At 43.7% G+C, this 20,883-nt stretch overlaps 1 protein-coding gene across 50 annotated transcripts in view; it reads right to left on the reverse strand.

The window, feature by feature from the left end:
• LOC118380717 (atrial natriuretic peptide receptor 3-like) overlaps window positions 1-20,883 on the reverse strand; it is an 84,107-nt gene that overhangs the window by 43,675 nt on the left and 19,549 nt on the right. For all 50 annotated transcript variants that reach the window (XM_052479800.1, XM_052479786.1, XM_052479784.1 and 47 more), the window contains exons 2-3: window positions 11,821-11,943; window positions 9,043-9,218 (exon numbers count right to left, since the gene is read on the reverse strand). In XM_052479800.1, coding sequence (XP_052335760.1) covers window positions 9,043-9,218; window positions 11,821-11,943 — 299 coding nt within the window. The remainder of the gene's footprint in view (window positions 1-9,042; window positions 9,219-11,820; window positions 11,944-20,883) is intronic.

Below are 20,883 nucleotides of genomic sequence, written 5' to 3' on the forward strand. Positions count from 1 at the left end.
GCTGGTCTGTGGTGTGTAATGAGAAGCAAACAGACGCTGTTGGTCTGTGGTGTGTAATGAGGAGCAACCAGACGCTGCTGGTCTGTGGTGTGTAATGAGGAGCAACCAGACGCTGCTGGTCTGTGGTGTGTAATGAGAAGCAACCAGACGCTGCTGGTCTGTGGTGTGTAATGAGGAGCAACCAGACGCTGCTGGTCTGTGGTGTGTAATGAGAAGCAACCAGACGCTGCTGGTCTGTGGTGTGTAATGAGGAGCAACCAGACGCTGCTGGTCTGTGGTGTGTAATGAGAAGCAACCAGACACTGCTGGTCTGTGGTGTGTAATGAGGAGCAACCAGACACTGCTGGTCTGTGGTGTGTAATGAGGAGCAACCAGACACTGCTGGTCTGTGGTGTGTAATGAGGAGCAACCAGACGCTGCTGGTCTGTGGTGTGTAATGAGGAGCAACCAGACGCTGCTGGTCTGTGGTGTGTAATGAGGAGCAACCAGACGCTGCTGGTCTGTGGTGTGTAATGAGGAGCAACCAGACGCTGCTGGTCTGTGGTGTGTAATGAGGAGCAACCAGACGCTGTTGGTCTGTGGTGTGTAATGAGGAGCAACCAGACGCTGTTGGTCTGTGGTGTGTAATGAGGAGCAACCAGACGCTGTTGGTCTGTGGTGTGTAATGAGGAGCAACCAGACGCTGCTGGTCTGTGGTGTGTAATGAGGAGCAACCAGACGCTGTTGGTCTGTGGTGTGTAATGAGGAGCAACCAGACACTGTTGGTCTGTGGTGTGTAATGAGGAGCAACCAGACACTGCTGGTCTGTGGTGTGTAATGAGAAGCAACCAGACGCTCCTGGTCTGTGGTGTGTAATGAGGAGCAACCAGACGTTGCTGGTCTGTGGTGTGTAATGAGGAGCAACCAGACGCTGCTGGTCTGTGGTGTGTAATGAGGAGCAACCAGACGCTGCTGGTCTGTGGTGTGTAATGAGAAGCAAACAGACGCTGTTGGTCTGTGGTGTGTAACGAGGAGCAACCAGACGCTGCTGGTCTGTGGTGTGTAATGAGGCACAACCAGACGCTGCTGGTCTGTGGTGTGTAATGAGGAGCAACCAGACGCTGCTGGTCTGTGGTGTGTAATGAGAAGCAAACAGATGCTGTTGGTCTGTGGTGTGTAATGAGGAGCAACCAGACGCTGCTGGTCTGTGGTGTGTAATGAGAAGCAAACAGATGCTGTTGGTCTGTGGTGTGTAATGAGGAGCAACCAGACGCTGCTGGTCTGTGGTGTGTAATGAGGAGCAACCAGACGCTGCTGGTCTGTGGTGTGTAATGAGGAGCAAACAGACGCTGCTGGTCTGTGGTGTATAATGAGGAGCAACCAGACACTGCTGGTCTGTGGTGTGTAATGAGAAGCAACCAGACGCTGCTGGTCTGTGGTGTGTAATGAGGAGCAACCAGACGCTGCTGGTCTGTGGTGTGTAATGAGGAGCAACCAGACGCTGCTGGTCTGTGGTGTGTAATGAGGAGCAACCAGACGCTGCTGGTCTGTGGTGTGTAATGAGAAGCAAACAGACGCTGTTGGTCTGTGGTGTGTAATGAGGAGCAACCAGACGCTGCTGGTCTGTGGTGTGTAATGAGAAGCAAACAGACGCTGTTGGTCTGTGGTGTGTAATGAGGAGCAACCAGACGCTGCTGGTCTGTGGTGTGTAATGAGGAGCAACCAGACGCTGCTGGTCTGTGGTGTGTAATGAGGAGCAACCAGACGCTGCTGGTCTGTGGTGTGTAATGAGGAGCAACCAGACGCTGCTGGTCTGTGGTGTGTAATGAGGAGCAACCAGACGCTGCTGGTCTGTGGTGTGTAATGAGGAGCAACCAGACGCTGCTGGTCTGTGGTGTGTAATGAGGAGCAACCAGACGCTGCTGGTCTGTGGTGTGTAACGAGGAGCAACCAGACGCTGTTGGTCTGTGGTGTGTAATGAGGAGCAACCAGACGCTGTTGGTCTGTGGTGTGTAATGAGGAGCAACCAGACGCTGCACTTGACGCATTCAACTACTTATTTAGTTACTAGTTACTAACAAGCACGAAGCACCCATTAAGAAAATGACTAAAAACTGTTAAATCCCCGTGGATTGATGAGGAATTGAAAAATTGTATGGCTGAGAGTGATGAGGCAAAAGGTCTGGCAGTTATTAAGTCTGGCAGCCCAACTGACTGGCAAACGTACTGCAAATGAAGAAATCATGTGACTAAACTAAATAAAAATTAAAAATAAACTACACTATGAAACAAAAATAAATTATATAAAGAATAATAGTAAAAAGCTTTGAGGCACCTTAAATGAAATTTGGGGGAAAAAAGCCAACTCCGCTTCATCATTCATTGAACCAGATGGCTCGTTCATCACCAAGACCACTGATAAAGGCACTGTTCCCAGGCCGTCATTGAAAATGAGAATTTGTTCTTATAGAGGTTGTGTCGTGTATCCTGTCTGTTAAAGAGGTTGTGTATCCTGTCTGTTAAAAAGGTTGTGTATCCTGTCTGTTAAAGAGGTTGTGTATCCTGTCTGTCAAAGAGGTTGTGATGTTTATCCTGTCTGTTAAAAAGGTTGTGTATCCTGTCTGTTAAAGAGGTTGTGTATCCTGTCTGTTAAAGAGGTTGTGTATCCTGTCTGTTAAAAAGGTTGTGTATCCTGTCTGTTAAAAAGGTTGTGTATCCTGTCTGTTAAAGAGGTTGTGTATCCTGTCTGTTAAAGAGGTTGTGTATCCTGTCTGTTAAAGAGGTTGTGTATCCTGTCTGTTAAAGAGGTTGTGTATCCTGTCTGTTAAAGAGGTTAGTGAAATGGACTGGGATTCGCTGGGGGCCTTGTGACGTGCACTGGGATTCGCTGGGGGCCTAGTGAAATGTACTGGGATTCGCTGGGGGCCTAGTGAAGTGTACTGGGATTCGCTGGGGGCCTTGTGAAGTGTACTGGGATTCGCTGGGGGCCGAGTGAAGTGTACTGGGATTCGCTGGGGGCCTAGTGAAATGTACTGGGATTCGCTGGGGGCCTAGTGAAGTGTACTGGGATTCGCTGGGGGCCTAGCGAAGTGTACTGGGATTCGCTGGGGGCATAGTGAAATGTCCTGCGATTCGCTGGGGGCCTAGTGAAGTGTACCGGGATTCGCAGGAGGCCTATTGAAGTGTACTGGGATTCGCTGGGGGCCTAGCGAAGTGTACCGGGATTCGCAGGAGGCATAGCGAAGTGTACTGGGATTCACTGGAGGCCTATTGAAGTGTACTGGGATTCACTGGAGGCCTCGTGAAGTGTACTGGGATTCGCTGGGGGCCTCGTGAAGTGTACTGGGATTCGCTGGGGGCCTAGTGAAGTGTACTGGGATTCGCTGGGGGCCTAGTGAAGTGTGCTGGTATTCGCTGGGGGCCTAGTGAAGTGTACTGGGATTCGCTGGGGGCCTAGTGAAGTGTGCTGGTATTTGCTGGGGGCATAGCGAAGTGTACTGGGATTCGCTGGGGGCCTAGTGAAATGTACTGGGATTCGCAGGGGGTTCCACTCTGTCCATTTACTAATGTATTATTCATGGTCTTCTATTGCCTGCTTGACCATGTCTTGCTTCTTAATAATGGCACTTCCTGGTTTAAATAAAGATTAAATACATTTGAGGAATAACATTCAAAGCAGATCTGAAATGTTCCTGATTGTTTCCCCAGTCGATGCCCCAGCCCTCTGTGACACGCACATGCAGCCCCTGGCAAATCGTTTGAAGGGACGAATGCTATTCACTCCTTTGACGCAAGTCGACAGCTTGGAGGTACGATTATAATGTGCTCTAACAATCTGGCTGTCAGGAATGACAAAGTTTCTGTTAATATATCTAATTACTTCAAACTAATGTTGGCTCTGAGGATGGGGGGGGTTGCTTCAAGCACAGACCTGACAGCCTGCCTCTTCATGACGCACATTAGATGTTTGACACACATGCACGTGCAAGAACACAAACATAAGCACGTGCAGAGACATAAGCACATGCATGCACACACACTGCTGAAGCATCACAAAATCCATGCGGTGAATGAACAAGACAGGACTGTCTGTCTGCCTGTCACCTGTCTGTCTGTCTCTCTCTCTCTCTCTCTCTCTCTCTCTGTCTGTCTGTCTGCTGTCTGTCTCTCTGCCTGTCACCTGTCTGTCTCTCTCTCTCTCTGTCTGTCTGTCTCTCTCTCTCTCTGTCTGTCTGTCTGCTGCCTGTCTCTCTGCCTGCCGCCTGTCTGCCTGTCTCTCTGCCTGCCGCCTGTCTGTCTGTCTACCTGTCTGTCTGTCTACCTGTCTGTCTCTCTGTCTGCCTGCCTCAGAATGGCCTCTAGAATCTACAGATTAATCATTTGACAGCAACAGTCTCAGAATGGCCTCTAGATTCTACAGATGAATCATTTGACAGCAACAGTCTCAGAATGGCCTCTAGAATCTACAGATGAATCATTTGACAGCAACAGTCTCAGAATGGCCTCTAGAATCTACAATACACCATCTTTCATTCTGTATGGCTACGTCATAGATTCCTTTTCAATATACTCTTTGATGGCATAGATAGGTCTATCTTCCTACTATAGTAGTTGAAGGTTTGATTCATTGGAACAGGATTTGCTTTGAGCGCTTCTCGCACGACAAGGTCAGTAAGAATGTCCTCTTGTAAATATTTTATTTGAGCTCCGAGAACAACGGCCAGACAGTGAAGTAACGTTCCAAACCAAAACGATGAATGTGTTTGGAAATTCATCTCTTCTGGACGTTTAGGGGTAAGACCCATTCATGTTTTCATTCCTGACGCAAAACAAATCATTCAGCCCTGGTCCTTTGTATAACGTACTGTATGTCATGTTAGTGAATGTAATAACAGAGCTCTAACGCAACACACCCACCTACTGGTTGTGATTGGATAGAAATATTGGGGATATGGAAATCCACTGAGATTAGGCTTTCTGGCAAGAGGCTCCGCCTTTCAACTGTAGAGATTTCAATAGGATGTCTTTTTCTCTCTCTCTCTCTCTGAGGGAGGAGTCATTTCATAATGTCCACTAAGACTAGACGTCTGTCTGTCTGTCTGTCTGTCTGTCTGTCTGTGCCTGCCTGCCTGCCTGCCTGCCTGTCTCTGTCTGTCTGCCTGTCTGTCTGAGAGACCCATGTTGTAGGCATGGATGTCTGAGGTGTTTTAATAACACTGCTATTTCTAATAACAACTAGAAGAGAAGCCGTTAATCCCTCAACCAGGAAAGCATGTTGATGTTAGCTCTATATGTGCAGTTAAGGGCGAGGCGTGCTGCTCTGGTTTGAGCCAGCTGTAGCTTTTCTAGGTCTTTCTATGCTGCACCTGACCCTATTTCCAGACGGTAATCAAGATGGGGACAAGACCAGAGCCTGAAACATTAGTACAGTTGATCTGTGTCAAAAACTGAGCTTTTTCTTATTATGACAGACATACCCTTCCCCATCTTCACAACGACTTTGTCAATATGACTTGAACATGATAATTGACCGTCCGATATTATACCTACAGTAAGAGCTTAAGCTTCCTCTACTTTTTCTATGGGCCCACTCTTAATGTTGAGGTTTATGTCTTAGAGAATGTTTTGAACCAATTAGAATGCTTTTCGTTTCAGATGTAAACTGAACCAAAATATAAAACGCAACATTTAAAGTGTTGTTCCATGAGCTGAAATAAAAGATACCAGAAATGTTCCATACGCACAAAAAAAAGCTTATTTCTCTCCAAATTAGTGCGCAATATGTTTACATCCCTGAGAGTGAGTATTTCTCCTTTGCCAAGATAATGACCAACACTTTAATTGTTGCGTTTATATATTAGTTCAGTATACATCTAAAATGAAAAGCATTTGTATTTGGTTCAAAACATTGTCTAAGACCTAAACCTCAACTGGAGTTGTGTATGAAGAGTGGGAACAACAAAAAGTCCACCTGACAGGTGTGGCATATCAAGAAGCTGATTAAACAGCATGATCATTACACAGGTGCACCTTGTGTTGGGGACAATAAAAGGCCACTCTAAAATGCCACAGATGTCTCAATGCCACAGAGTGCGATTGACATGCTGACTACAGGAAGATCCACCAAAGCTGTTGCCAGAGAATGTATTGTTAATTTCTCTACCATTAGCCGCCTCCAACATTGTTTTAGAGAAATCGGCAGTCTGTCCAACCGACCTCACAACTGCAGATCATGTGTTTCGCATTGTGTGGGCGAGTGGTTTGCTGATTCCAACGTTGTGAACAGAGTGCCCCATGGCGGCTGTGGGGTTATGGTATGGGGCAGGCATAAGCTACGGGCAACGAACACAATTGCATTTTATCGATGGCAATTTGAATGCACAGAGATACCATGATGAGATCCTGAGGCCCATTGTCGTGCCATTCATCCACCACCATCGCTTCATGTTTCAGCATGAGACCATGTTGCAATTCCTGAAAACTGAAAATGTCCCAGTTCTTCCCTGGCAGCTGAGAATGTCAAAGTTCTTCCATGACCTGCATACTCACCAGATATGTCAGCCATTGAGCATGTTTGTCCTCAACAAGACAACAACTAGGACAGTCCTCAACAAGACAACATGCTAGGACTGTCCTCAACAAGACAACAAGACAACACATTAGAACTGTCCTCAACAAGACAACACATTAGGACTGTCCTCAACAAGACAACATGCTAGGACTGTCCTCAACAAGACAACACATCAGGACTGTCCTCAACAAGACAACACTTTAGGACTGTCCTCAACAAGACAACACATTAGGACTGTCCTCAACAAGACAACACATTAGGACTGTCCTCAACAAGACAGCATGCTAGGACTGTCCTCAACAAGACAACACATTAGAACTGTCCTCAACAAGACAACATGCTAGGACTGTCCTCAACAAGACAACACATTAGAACTGTCCTCAACAAGACAACACATTAGGACTGTCCTCAACAAGACAACATGCTAGGACTGTCCCCAACACAAGACAACATGCTAGGACTGTCCTCAACAAGACAACACATTAGGACTGTCCTCAACAAGACAACACATTAGAACTGTCCTCAACTAGACAACACATTAGGACTGTCCTCAACAAGACAACACATTAGAACTGTCCTCAACAAGACAACATGCTAGGACTGTCCTCAACAAGACCACACGTTAGGACTGTCCTCAACAAGACAACACATTAGGACTGTCCTCAACAAGACAACACATTAGGACTGTCCTGAACAAGACAACATGCTAGGACTGTCCTCAACAAGACAATTAGGACACATTAGGACTGTCCTCAACAAGACAACATGCTAGGACTGTCCTCAACAAGACAACACATTAGGACTGTCCTCAACAAGACAACACATTAGGACTGTCCTCAACAAGACAACATGCTAGGACTGTCCTCAACAAGACAACACATTAGAACTGTCCTCAACATGACAACACATTAGGACTGTCCTCAACTAGACAACACATTAGGACTGTCCTCAACAAGACAACACATTAGAACTGTCCTCAACAAGACAACATGCTAGGACTGTCCTCAACAAGACAACATTAGAACTGTCCTCAACAAGACAACATGCTAGGACTGTCCTCAACAAGACAACATGCTAGGACTGTCCTCAACAAGACAACACATTAGGACTGTCCTCAACAAGACAACATGCTAGGACTGTCCTCAACAAGACAACACATTAGGACTGTCCTCAACAAGACAACACATTAGGACTGTCCTCAACAAGACAACACATTAGGACTGTCCTCAACAAGACAACACATTAGGACTGTCCTCAACAAGACAACACATTAGGACTGTCCTCAACAAGACAACACATTAGGACTGTCCTCAACAAGACAACACATTAGGACTGTCCTCAACAAGACAACACATTAGGACTGTCCTCAACAAGACAACACATTAGGACTGTCCTCAACAAGACAACACATTAGGACTGTCCTCAACATGACAACACATTAGAACTGTCCTCAACTAGACAACACATTAGGACTGTCCTCAACAAGACAACACATTAGAACTGTCCTCAACAAGACAACATGCTAGGACTGTCCTCAACAAGACAACATGCTAGGACTGTCCTCACAAGACAACACATTAGGACTGTCCTCAACAAGACAACATGCTAGGACTGTCCTCAACAAGACAACACATTAGGACTGTCCTCAACAAGACAACACTTTAGGACTGTCCTCAACAAGAGAACACATTAGGACTGTCCTCAACAAGACAACACATTAGGACTGTCCTCAACAAGACAACATGCTAGGACTGTCCCCAACACAAGACAACATGCTAGGACTGTCCTCAACAAGACAACACATTAGGACTGTCCTCAACATGACAACACATTAGAACTGTCCTCAACTAGACAACACATTAGGACTGTCCTCAACAAGACAACACATTAGAACTGTCCTCAACAAGACAACATGCTAGGACTGTCCTCAACAAGACAACATGCTAGGACTGTCCTCACAAGACAACACATTAGGACTGTCCTCAACAAGACAACACATTAGGACTGTCCTCAACAAGACAACACATTAGGACTGTCCTCAACAAGACAACACATTAGGACTGTCCTCAACAAAACCACACATTAGGACTGTCCTCAACAAGACAAAATATCAACTAAGAAAGCGAAAGAAAAGTCAGTCAACGGCATGTCGATCAAAATATGATTTTCTACAGCTCCAGGACCAAGCTGCCACTTGCCATGTCTCTCACCTCATAAACAGCAATCAATTCAGTTGATCACCTCAATAAACGTTGATCACCTCAATAAACGGCAATCAATTTGGCTGATCAAGACTCTTGGCTAACTGTTGTGGCCTGCCATTCGGCCTGCCATTCGCTAAAACTATTTTCCGGACACAGTCACAGTCTTCACTGAGGGTTTCGCTCCATCTTCTTTTCACATTTTTGCAGACATACAGTAGTGACCCTGGCGTTGCACCAAGCACCACGCTCTACCATCGGAGCCACACGGGGCAGGGTAGACTTACGTACGTTGTCACAGTCGTCACAGTCCGGTAGGCCAGCCTTCTGAATGGACCTCTTGACCTCCAGAGAGAAGTTCTCAAACTCTGGTTTGACCGTCCGGAGCAGCGTGACTGTGTTGAGGGCAGAGTACGCTTGTCGCGCCTCACTGTCGTGCTTATCCCCTCGCTTCCACGAGCCGTTGCCTAGGAGACCATACGAGGAGAGAGAAAAAAGTGGTGAAATTGCTAACATGTTGAAATGTTTATCTACTAATGTCTGTCACCATGTAGTGCGACACTGGACCTAGAGATATTTGACCCTGCTGGTCATTTATGAACATTTGAACATCTTGGCCATGTTTTGTTATGATCTCCACCCGGCACCGCCAGAAGAGGACTGGCCACCCCACATAGCCTGGTTCATCTCTAGGTTGCTTCCTAGGTTTTGGCCTTTCTAGGGAGTTTTTCCTAGCCATCGTGCTTCTACACCGCTTCTACATTGCTTGCTGTTTGGGGTTTTAGGCTGGGTTTCTGTACAGCACTTTGAGATATCAGCTGATGTACTGATGTACGCTATATAAATACATTTGATTTGATTTGATGTATATGGTATGCAGGTCTGGACCTACAGATGTATATGGTATGCAGGTCTGGACCTACAGATGTATATGGTATGCAGGTCTGGACCTACAGATGTATATGGTATGCAGGTCTGGACCTGCAGATGTATATGGTATGCAGGTCTGGACCTGCAGATGTATATGGTATGCAGGTCTGGACCTACAGATGTACATGGTATGCAGGTCTGGACCTGCAGATGTATATGGTATGCAGGTCTGGACCTACAGATGTATATGGTATGCAGGTCTGGACCTGCAGATGTATATGGTATGCAGGTCTGGACCTGCAGATGTATATGGTATGCAGGTCTGGACCTACAGATGTACATGGTATGCAGGTCTGGACCTGCAGATGTACATGGTATGCAGGTCTGGACCTACAGATGTACATTGTATCAGCTCAGGAATTTGAACCAGCAAACCTTTTGATTATTGACCCAACGCTCTAGGCTACCTACCACCTAGCTACCGCTAGGCTACCTGCCACCTAGCTACCGCTAGGCTACCTGCCACCTAGCTACCGCTAGGCTACCTACCACCTAGCTACCGCTAGGCTACCTACCACCTAGCTACCGCTAGGCTACCTACCACCTAGCTACCGCTAGGCTACCTGCCACCTAGCTACCGCTAGGCTACCTGCCACCCCACCATCACTGTGTACAGCTGAAGTCACCTTAGCCAAATACATTTAAACTCAGTTTTTCCACAATTCCTGACCTTTAATCCAAGCAAAAATTCCCTGTTTTAGGTCAGTTAGGATCACCACTTCATTTTGAAATGTCAGAATAATAGTAGAGAGAATGATTTTTTTCAGGTTTTGTTTCTTTCATCACGTTCCCAGTGGGTCAGAAGTTTACATACACTCAAATAGTATTTGGTAGCATTGCCTTTAAATTGTTTAACTTGGGTCAAATGTTTGAGGTTGCCTTCCACAAGATTCACACAATAAGTTGGGTGAATTTTGTCCCATTCCTCCTAACAGAGCTGGTGTAACTGAGTCAGGTTTGTAGGCCTCCTTGCTCGCACATGCTTTTTCAGTTCTGCCCACAAATGTTCTATAGGATTGAGGTCAGGGCTTTGTGATGGCCACTCCAATACCTTGACTTTGTTGTCCGTAAAGCCATTTTGCCACAACTTTGGAAGTATGCTTAGGGTCATTGTCCATTTGGAAGACCCATTTGCGACCGAGTTTTAACTTCCTGACTGATGTCTTGAGATGTTGCTTCAACATATCCACAAAATTTTCCTCCTCGTGCAGCCATATATTTTGTGAAGTGCACCAGTCCCTCCTGCAGCAAAAAAAAAACACAACATGATGCTGCCACCCCGTGCTTCACGGTTGGGATGGTGTTATTCGGCTTGCAAGCCTCCCCCTTGTTCCTCCAAACATAACGATGGTCATTATGGCCAAACAGTTCTATTTTTGTTTCATCAGATCAGAGGACGTTTTTCCAAAAGTACGATCTTTGTCCCCATGTGCAGTTGCAAACCGTAGTCTGGCTTTTTAATGGCGGTTTTGGAGCAGTGGCTTCTTCCTTGCTGAGCGGCCTTTCAGGTTATGTCAATATGGGACTCATTTTACTGTGGATATAGATACTTTTGTACCTGTTTCCTCCAGCATCTTCACAAGGTCCTTTGCTGTTGTTCTGGGATTGATTTGCACTTTTCACACCAAAGTACGTTCATCTCTAGGAGACAGAACGTGTCTCCTTCCTGAGCGGTATGACGGCTACGTGGTCCCATGGTGTTTATACTTGTGTACTATTGTTTGTACAGATGAATGTGGTACCTTCAGGTGTTTGGAAATTTCTCCCAAAGGATGAACCAGACTTGTGAAGGTCTACAAAAAAAAATGTTCTGAGGTCTTGGCTGATTTCTTTGGTTTTCCCATGATGTCAAGCAAAGAGCATGGCCTTTTTTCTGTCCCCAGCACAAGGTGCACCTGTGTAACAATCATGCTGTTTTATCAACTTCTTGATTTGACACACCTGTCAGGTGAATGGATTATCTTGGCAAATTAGAAATACTCACTAACAGGGATGTAAACAATATTGTGCACAGAATTTGATTTGTTTTGCGTATGGAACATAGATTTATGTCCAGCTTATGAAACATGGGACCAACACTTTAATTAGTTGCATTTATATTTTGGTACAGTGTATATGTAGGGCTGGGAGTAGTGTTACCATAAGATGTGGAGTTGAAGAGTTCGATGTTGAAGAAGATGTAGCTGCCATTAGTGAGCCTCCGTCGATGAGCAGCTAGCATGATGTCTCGGACGATGTCAGCTCCCGCACACATGATAACAACTGGAAGAGATCAACATGAAGGAACCAGTGTTATACCTCAACCAGTTTCAACAAGACCAGAAGACATGAACCAGTGTTATACCTCAACCAGTTTCAACAAGACTAGAAGACATGAACCAGTGTTATACCTCAACCAGTTTCAACAAGACCAGAAGACATGAACCAGTTTGACTCCTCGACCCGTTTCAATAAGACCAGAAGACATGAACCAGTGTTATACCTCAACCCGTTTCAACAAGACCAGAAGACATGAACCAGTGATATACCTCAACCAGTTTCAACAAGACCAGAAGACATGAACCAGTGATATACCTCAACCAGTTTCAACAAGACTAGAAGACATGAACCAGTGTTATACCTCAACCAGTTTCAACAAGACTAGAAGACATGAACCAGTGTTATACTCTCAACCAGTTTCAACAAGACCAGAAGACATGAACCAGTGTTATACTCTCAACCAGTTTCAACAAGACCAGAAGACATGAACCAGTGATATACCTCAACCAGTTTCAACAAGACCAGAAGACATGAACCAGTGATATACCTCAACCAGTTTCAACAAGACCAGAAGACATGAACCAGTGATATACCTCAACCAGTTTCAACAAGACCAGAAGACATGAACCAGTGATATACCTCAACCAGTTTCAACAAGACCAGAAGACATGAACCAGTGATATACCTCAACCAGTTTCAACAAGACCAGAAGACATGAACCAGTGATATACCTCAACCCGTTTCAACAAGACCAGAAGACATGAACCAGTGTTATACCTCAACCAGTTTCAACAAGACCAGAAGACATGAACCAGTGATATACCTCAACCCGTTTCAACAAGACCAGAAGACATGAACCAGTGTTATACCTCAACCAGTTTCAACAAGACTAGAAGACATGAACCAGTGATATACCTCAACCCGTTTCAACAAGACCAGAAGACATGAACCAGTGTTATACCTCAACCAGTTTCAACCAGATCAAATCAAATCAAATGTATTTATATAGCCCTTCGTACATCAGCTGATATCTCAAAGTGCTGTACAGAAACCTGTACCTACAAGACCAGAAGACATGAACCAGTTTGACTCCTCGGCCCGTTTCAACAAGACCAGAAGACATGAACCAGTTTGACTCCTCGGCCCGTTTCAACAAGACCAGAAGACATGAACCAGTTTGACTCCTCGGCCCGTTTCAACAAGACCAGAAGACATGAACCAGTTTGACTCCTCGGCCCGTTTCAACAAGACCAGAAGACATGAACCAGTTTGACTCCTCGACCCGTTTCAACAAGACCAGAAGACATGAACCAGTTTGACTCCTCGGCCCGTTTCAACAAGACCAGAAGACATGAACCAGTTTGACTCCTCGGCCCGTTTCAACAAGACCAGAAGACATGAACCAGTTTGACTCCTCGACCCGTTTCAACAAGACCAGAAGACATGAACCAGTTTGACTCCTCGGCCCGTTTCAACAAGACCAGAAGACGAACCAGTTTGACTCCTCGGCCCGTTTCAATAAGACCAGAAGACGAACCAGTTTGACTCCTCGGCCCGTTTCAACAAGACTACAACTACATGACAAATGACTTTTTTCTTAGAGCTGGAGTGGAAATGGAGCATCCCACTGGGCACATCCGATCATTTCAACGTGGAAATGTGGCTAATTTTTGGTTGAGACGTTGATCAATGAGATTTGAAACTTTTATCCACCTACTCAAAAAGACAGCCAGAAGGTTGTTGAATTTCTAACAGTCAAATGACCTGGATTGCAGGTGAAATTACATAAAAAAATATATGCTGTTGGTCAGATTATTATAGAATATGTGAAGATTTGTACAGACCTGCGACCTTTGCCGTCTATCTTGAACATGTTTTATGATTGAAGAAACGTATAGTAACCTCAAAATGAGGCCATGAATAAATACTGTTACATTAGTTTGTAAAATAGCATTAAACTTTGACCAATTATTGGATTGCAAAAGTAATATTGAATTGTTTGGTTGACAACGGAACCAAATGTCAACATTTAAAACAGATGTATCTAATGCTTGGACAAACCAAATGTCAACGTTTAAAACAGATGTATCTAATGGTTGGACAAACCAAATGTCAACATTTAAAACAGATGTATCTAATGCTTGGACAGTTTCACCTGAGCTACTGGCTTAATCCTATTCTTTAACTATGGTTGGAGTTGTGAATCCAACATACCATTTCTTAGGCAATTTACAAATATCAAAGCTACGCAGAGCTGGGCTTGTTTTAACCCTGGATGGGAGACCAAAGAATAGTTGGTCTAGGCAGATTAACTGTCTAGTAGGAGATGCGGCCCAGTTTATTGACATTTTTCTGATAGTGGATATAACGTTGAAGGTCTGACGTTGTTTCACAGGTACAAATTCAACATATTTTAAATATGGTTGGTTACCATGATGACGTAATCATACCCAAGAAGACTCTAAGATGTAATCGCTGCCAAAGGTGCCTCAACAAAGTGCAGAGTAAAGGGTCTGAATACTTCAGCAAATGTGATATTTCACTTTTGTAATAGATTTGGAAAATGTTCTAAAAAACTGTTTTTTTGCTTTGTCATGGGGTATTGTGATGTCATTATGGGGTATTGTGATGTCATTATGGGGTATTGTGATGTCATTATGGGGAATTGTGATATCATTATGGGGTATTGTGATGTCATTATGGGGTATTGTGATGTCATTATGGGGTATTGTGATGTCATTATGGGGTATTGTGATGTCATTATGAGGTATTGTGATGTCATTATGGGGTATTGTGATGTCATTATGGGGTATTGTGATGTCATTATGGGGTATTGTGATGCCATTATGGGGTATTGTGATGTCATTATGGGGTATTGTGATGTCATTATGAGGTATTGTGATGTCATTATGGGGTATTGTGATGTCATTATGGGGTATTGTGATGTCATTATGGGGTATTGTGATGTCATTATGGGGTATTGTGATGTCATTATGGGGTATTGTGATGTCATTATGAGGTATTGTGATGTCATTATGGGGTATTGTGATGTCATTATGGGGTATTGTGATGTCATTATGGGGTATTGTGATGTCATTATGGGGTATTGTGATGTCATTATGGGGTATTGTGATGTCATTATGGGGTATTGTGATGTCATTATGGGGTATTGTGATGTCATTATGGGGTATTGTGATGTCATTATGAGGTATTGTGATGTCATTATGAGGTATTGTGATGTCATTATGGGGTATTGTGTGTAGATTGATACATTTTAGAACAAGCCTGTAACATAACAACAAATTGAAAAAGTCAAGGGGTCTGAATTCTTTCCAAATGCTCTTTATACAAGGGCTGTAGCATAAAGTAGTGCACTATATAGGGAATAGGGCTGTAGCATAAAGTTGTGCACTATATAGGGAATAGGGCTGTAGCATAAAGTTGTGCACTATATAGGGAATAGGGCTGTAGTATAAAGTAGTGCACTATATAGGGAATAGGGCTGTAGTATAAAGTCGTGCACTATATAGGGAATAGGGCTGTAGTATAAAGTAGTGCACTATATAAGGAATAGGGCTGTAGTATAAAGTAGTGAACTATATAGGGAATAGGGCTGTAGTATAAAGTAGTACACTATATAGGGAATAGGGCTGTAGTATAAAGTAGTGCACTATATAGGGAATAGGGCTGTAGTATAAAGTAGTGCACTATATAGGGAATAGGGCTGTAGTATAAAGTAGTGCACTATATAGGGAATAGGGCTGTAGTATAAAGTAGTGCACTATATAGGGAATAGGGCTGTAGTATAAAGTAGTGCACTATATAGGGAATAGGGCTGTAGTATAAAGTAGTGCACTATATAGGGAATAGGGCTGTAGTATAAAGTAGTGCACTATATAGGGAATAGGGCTGTAGTATAAAGTAGTGTACTATATAGGGAATAGGGCTGTAGTATAAAGTCGTGCACTATATAGGGAATAGGGCTGTAGTATAAAGTAGTGCACTATATAAGGAATAGGGCTGTAGTATAAAGTAGTGAACTATATAGGGAATAGGGCTGTAGTATAAAGTAGTACACTATATAGGGAATAGGGCTGTAGTATAAAGTAGTGCACTATATAGGGAATAGGGCTGTAGTATAAAGTAGTGCACTATATAGGGAATAGGGCTGTAGTATAAAGTAGTGCACTATATAGGCAATAGGGCTGTAGTATAAAGTAGTGCACTATATAGGGAATAGGGCTGTAGTATAAAGTAGTACACTATATAGGCAATAGGGCTGTAGTATAAAGTAGTGCACTATATAGGGAATAGGGCTGTAGTATAAAGTAGTGCACTATATAGGGAATAGGGCTGTAGTATAAAGTAGTACACTATATAGGGAATAAGGCTGTAGTATAAAGTAGTGCACTATATAGGGAATAGGGCTGTAGTATAAAGTAGTGCACTATATAGGCAATAGGGCTGTAGTATAAAGTAGTGCACTATATAGGGAATAGGGCTGTAGTATAAAGTAGTGCACTATATAGGCAATAGGGCTGTAGTATAAAGTAGTGCACTATATAGGGAATAGGGTCCCCTATGGGACTTAGGGTTTTCCTTGTCCTGGACTTCATGAATATGATGTGTCCCAAAATGACACCCTATAGGAGAATTTATGGCTGAAACATGTTTAACTGGTCAAGTGTCCAGTTACCGTAGGAGGGATAGAATGCACCACTCCATAATCTTTCAACTGTTAGATACAATTATGAAACACACAATTAGGTAATGTTTTGCACCTAAAAAAAGATGTGACACGCACACACACACACACATACACACACACACTAACACACAGAAAAGTGTTGTGCCCACTTGAGTCTTTGTGGCTGATTTCAGAAGTGCCCAATTACTTAGAGTACTCTCCGAGCCCGGCACTCAACCAGAGAGGACAGTAGAGGCCAATGCCCTTCCAATTAAATACATTAAACGTCGGTTTTCAAAAGCAGTTTGCCACCACAAATTTTCCTGGTAGAGGGTGGAACATAAGATTACCACTGAAAGATAAATAATAATCACAGGTAATCTCTTTAATCATATTATCATGTGGACCCATACAGAGCACTACTACAACACAGACTGAACAACAAGGTGATGTAACTAGGAACAACCAGGTGATATCACCAGGAACAACAAGGTGATATCACGATGAACAACAAGGTGATATCACGATGAACAACCAGGTGATATCACTAGGAACAACCAGGTGATATCACTAGGAACAACCAGGTGATATCACTAGGAACAACCAGGTGATATCACTAGGAACAACCAGGTGATATCACGATGAACAACAAGGTGATATCACTAGGAACAACCAGGTGATATCACTAGGAACAACCAGGTGATATCACTAGGAACAACCAGGTGATATCACTAGGAACAACCAGGTGATATCACTAGGAACAACCAGGTGATATCACTAGGAACAACCAGGTGATATCACTAGGAACAACCAGGTGATATCACCAGGAACAACCAGGCGATATCACCAGGAACAACCAGGTGATATCACGATGAACAACAAGGTGATATCACCAGGAACAACCAGGTGATATCACTAGGAACAACCAGGTGATATCACGATGAACAACAAGGTGATATCACGATGAACAACAAGGTGATATCACCAGGAACAACCAGGTTATATCACAATGAACAACCAGGTGATATTAGTGATATCACTAGGAACAACCAGGTGATATCACTAGGAACAACCAGGTGATATCACTAGGAACAACCAGGTGATATCACCAGGAACAACCAGGTGATATCACCAGGAACAACCAGGTGATATCACCAGGAACAACCAGGTGATATCACCAGGAACAACCAGGTGATATCACCAGGAACAACCAGGTGATATCACCAGGAACAACCAGGTGATATCACTAGGAACAACCAGGTGATATCACTAGGAACAACCAGGTGATATCACTAGGAACAACCAGGCGATATCACCAGGAACAACCAGGTGATATCACTAGGAACAACCAGGTGATATCACGATGAACAACCAGGTGATATCACTAGGAACAACCAGGTGATATCACTAGGAACAACCAGGTGATATCACTAGGAACAACCAGGTGATATCACTAGGAACAACCAGGTGATATCACTAGGAACAACCAGGTGATATCACTAGGAACAACCAGGTGATATTAGTGATATCACTAGGAACAACCAGGTGATATCACTAGGAACAACCAGGTGATATTAGTGATATCACTAGGAACAACCAGGTGATATCACTAGGAACAACCAGGCGATATCACCAGGAACAACCAGGCGATATCACCAGGAACAACCAGGTGATATCACCAGGAACAACCAGGTGATATCACTAGGAACAACCAGGTGATATCACACTAGGAACAACCAGGTGATGATATCACTAGGAACAACCAGTGATATCACTAGGAACAACCAGGCGATATCACTAGGAACAACCAGGTGATATCACTAGGAACAACCAGGTGATATCACTAGGAACAACCAGGTGATATCACCAGGAACAACCAGGTGATATCACTAGGAACAACCAGGTGATATCACTGAACATCACACTAGGAACAACCAGGTGATATCACTAGGAACAACCAGGTGATATCACTAGGAACAACCAGGTGATATCACCAGGAACAACCAGGTGATATCACCAGGAACAACCAGGTGATATTAGTGATATCACCAGGAACAACCAGGTGATATCACTAGGAACAACCAGGTGATATCACCAGGAACAACCAGGTGATATCACTAGGAACAACCAGGTGATATCACTAGGAACAACCAGGTGATATCACTAGGAACAACCAGGTGATATCACCAGGAACAACCAGGTGATATCACTATATCACTAGAACAACCAGGTGATATCACCAGGAACAACCAGGTGATATCACTAGGAACAACCAGGTGATATCACTAGGAACAACCAGGTGATATCACTAGGAACAACCAGGCGATATCACCAGGAACAACCAGGCGATATCACTAGGAACAACCAGGTGATATCACTAGGAACAACCAGGTGATATCACCAGGAACAACCAGGTGATATCACTAGGAACAACCAGGTGATATCACCAGGAACAACCAGGTGATATCACCAGGAACAACCAGGTGATATCACCAGGAACAACCAGGTGATATCACTAGGAACAACCAGGTGATATCACTAGAACAACCAGGTGATATCACTAGGTACAACCCAGTGATATCACCAGGACAACCAGGTGATATCAAGAACAAGTCAGGTGAGATATGTGATACACCAGAACAACCAGGTGATATCACATGAACATATTACAACAATTATCACTAGGAAACCTGATATCACTAGGAACAACCAGGTGATATCACCAGAACAACCAGGTGAACCCCTCCAGGTATAGCATCACTACTGTTTTATTTTATTGTTGATCTTTCGTTATGATTTTCACTAGGAACATTTATCACTAGGATTTTTTTATTTGATATCACTAGGAACAACCAGTTGATATTAGTAAATACTGATATCACTAGGAACAGCATTTTGATTTCAAACTGCCAGTTGATATCAAGGAACAACCAGGTGATATTTCACTCTCAGTGATATACACAACCAGGTGTTGTATTTAGGAACGCAGGTGATATCACCAGAACAACCAGGTTAAAACAACCAGGTGATATCACTAGAACAACCAATTTAATTTAACTGATATCACTAGGAGACAACCAGGTGATATCACCAACCTTACAGTAGATACAGACCAACAGTATATCACAGACCCAGGTGATATCACAGACCCTAAAGTGAGATCACAGGACCCTACAGTAGATCACAGATCCTACAGGTGATATCACAGAACAACAGGTAGATACAGAACCTACAGTAGATACAGACCTTACAGTGATATCACAGACCCTAAAGTAGATACAGACCCTACAGTAGATACAGACCCTACAGTAGATACAGACCCAGGTGATAGTAGATACAGTAGATACAGTGATATACAGACCAACAGGTAGATACAGACCTTACAGTAGATACAGACCCTATACAGTAGATACAGACCCTACAGTAGATACAGACCCTAAAGTATTAGTGAGATACAGACCCTACAGTAGATACAGACCTGGTTTCAGTAGATCAGATCCTACAAAGTGAGATACAGTAGAGAATCAGTTGAAGAACAGACCCAGAGGAGTATGTGTATACAGACCTTTCAACAGTACATACAGACCTTACAGTAGATAACAGACCCTAACAGTGATACAGTAGATACAGACCCTACAGTTTTATACAGTAGATACAGGCCCTTCAGTAGATTTTCAGTTTTTTAGATTTTCAGACCTTATTTTAGATAAAGACCCTTAACAGCAGATTTTAAGACCCTTGTTGGTTACAGTAGATACAGACCCTACAGTAGATACAGACCCATGTGACAGTTTTTTTTTAATAGATTTGACAGTTATACAGACTCTTCCCCTGGAGACGTACAGCAGATAAGGCCCTACAGTAGATACAGACCCTACAGTAGATACAGACCCTACAGTAGATACAGACCCTACAGTAGATACAGACCCTACAGTAGATACAGTAGATACAGACCCTACAGTAGATACAGTAGATACAGTAGATACAGTAGATACAGACCCCACAGTAGATACAGTAGATACAGTAGATACAGACCCTACAGTAGATACAGTAGATACAGACCCTACAGTAGATACAGACCCTACAGTAGATACAGACCTTACAGTAGATACAGACCCTACAGTAGATACAGACCCTACAGTAGACACAGACCTACAGTAGATACAGACCCTACAATAGATACAGTAGATACAGACCATACAGACCTACAGTAGATACAGACCCTACAGTAGATACAGACCCTACAGTAGATACAG

The sequence above is a fragment of the Oncorhynchus keta genome, chromosome 25 (assembly GCF_023373465.1).
Source record: "Oncorhynchus keta strain PuntledgeMale-10-30-2019 chromosome 25, Oket_V2, whole genome shotgun sequence".
Taxonomy (NCBI): Eukaryota; Metazoa; Chordata; class Actinopteri; order Salmoniformes; family Salmonidae; genus Oncorhynchus; species Oncorhynchus keta.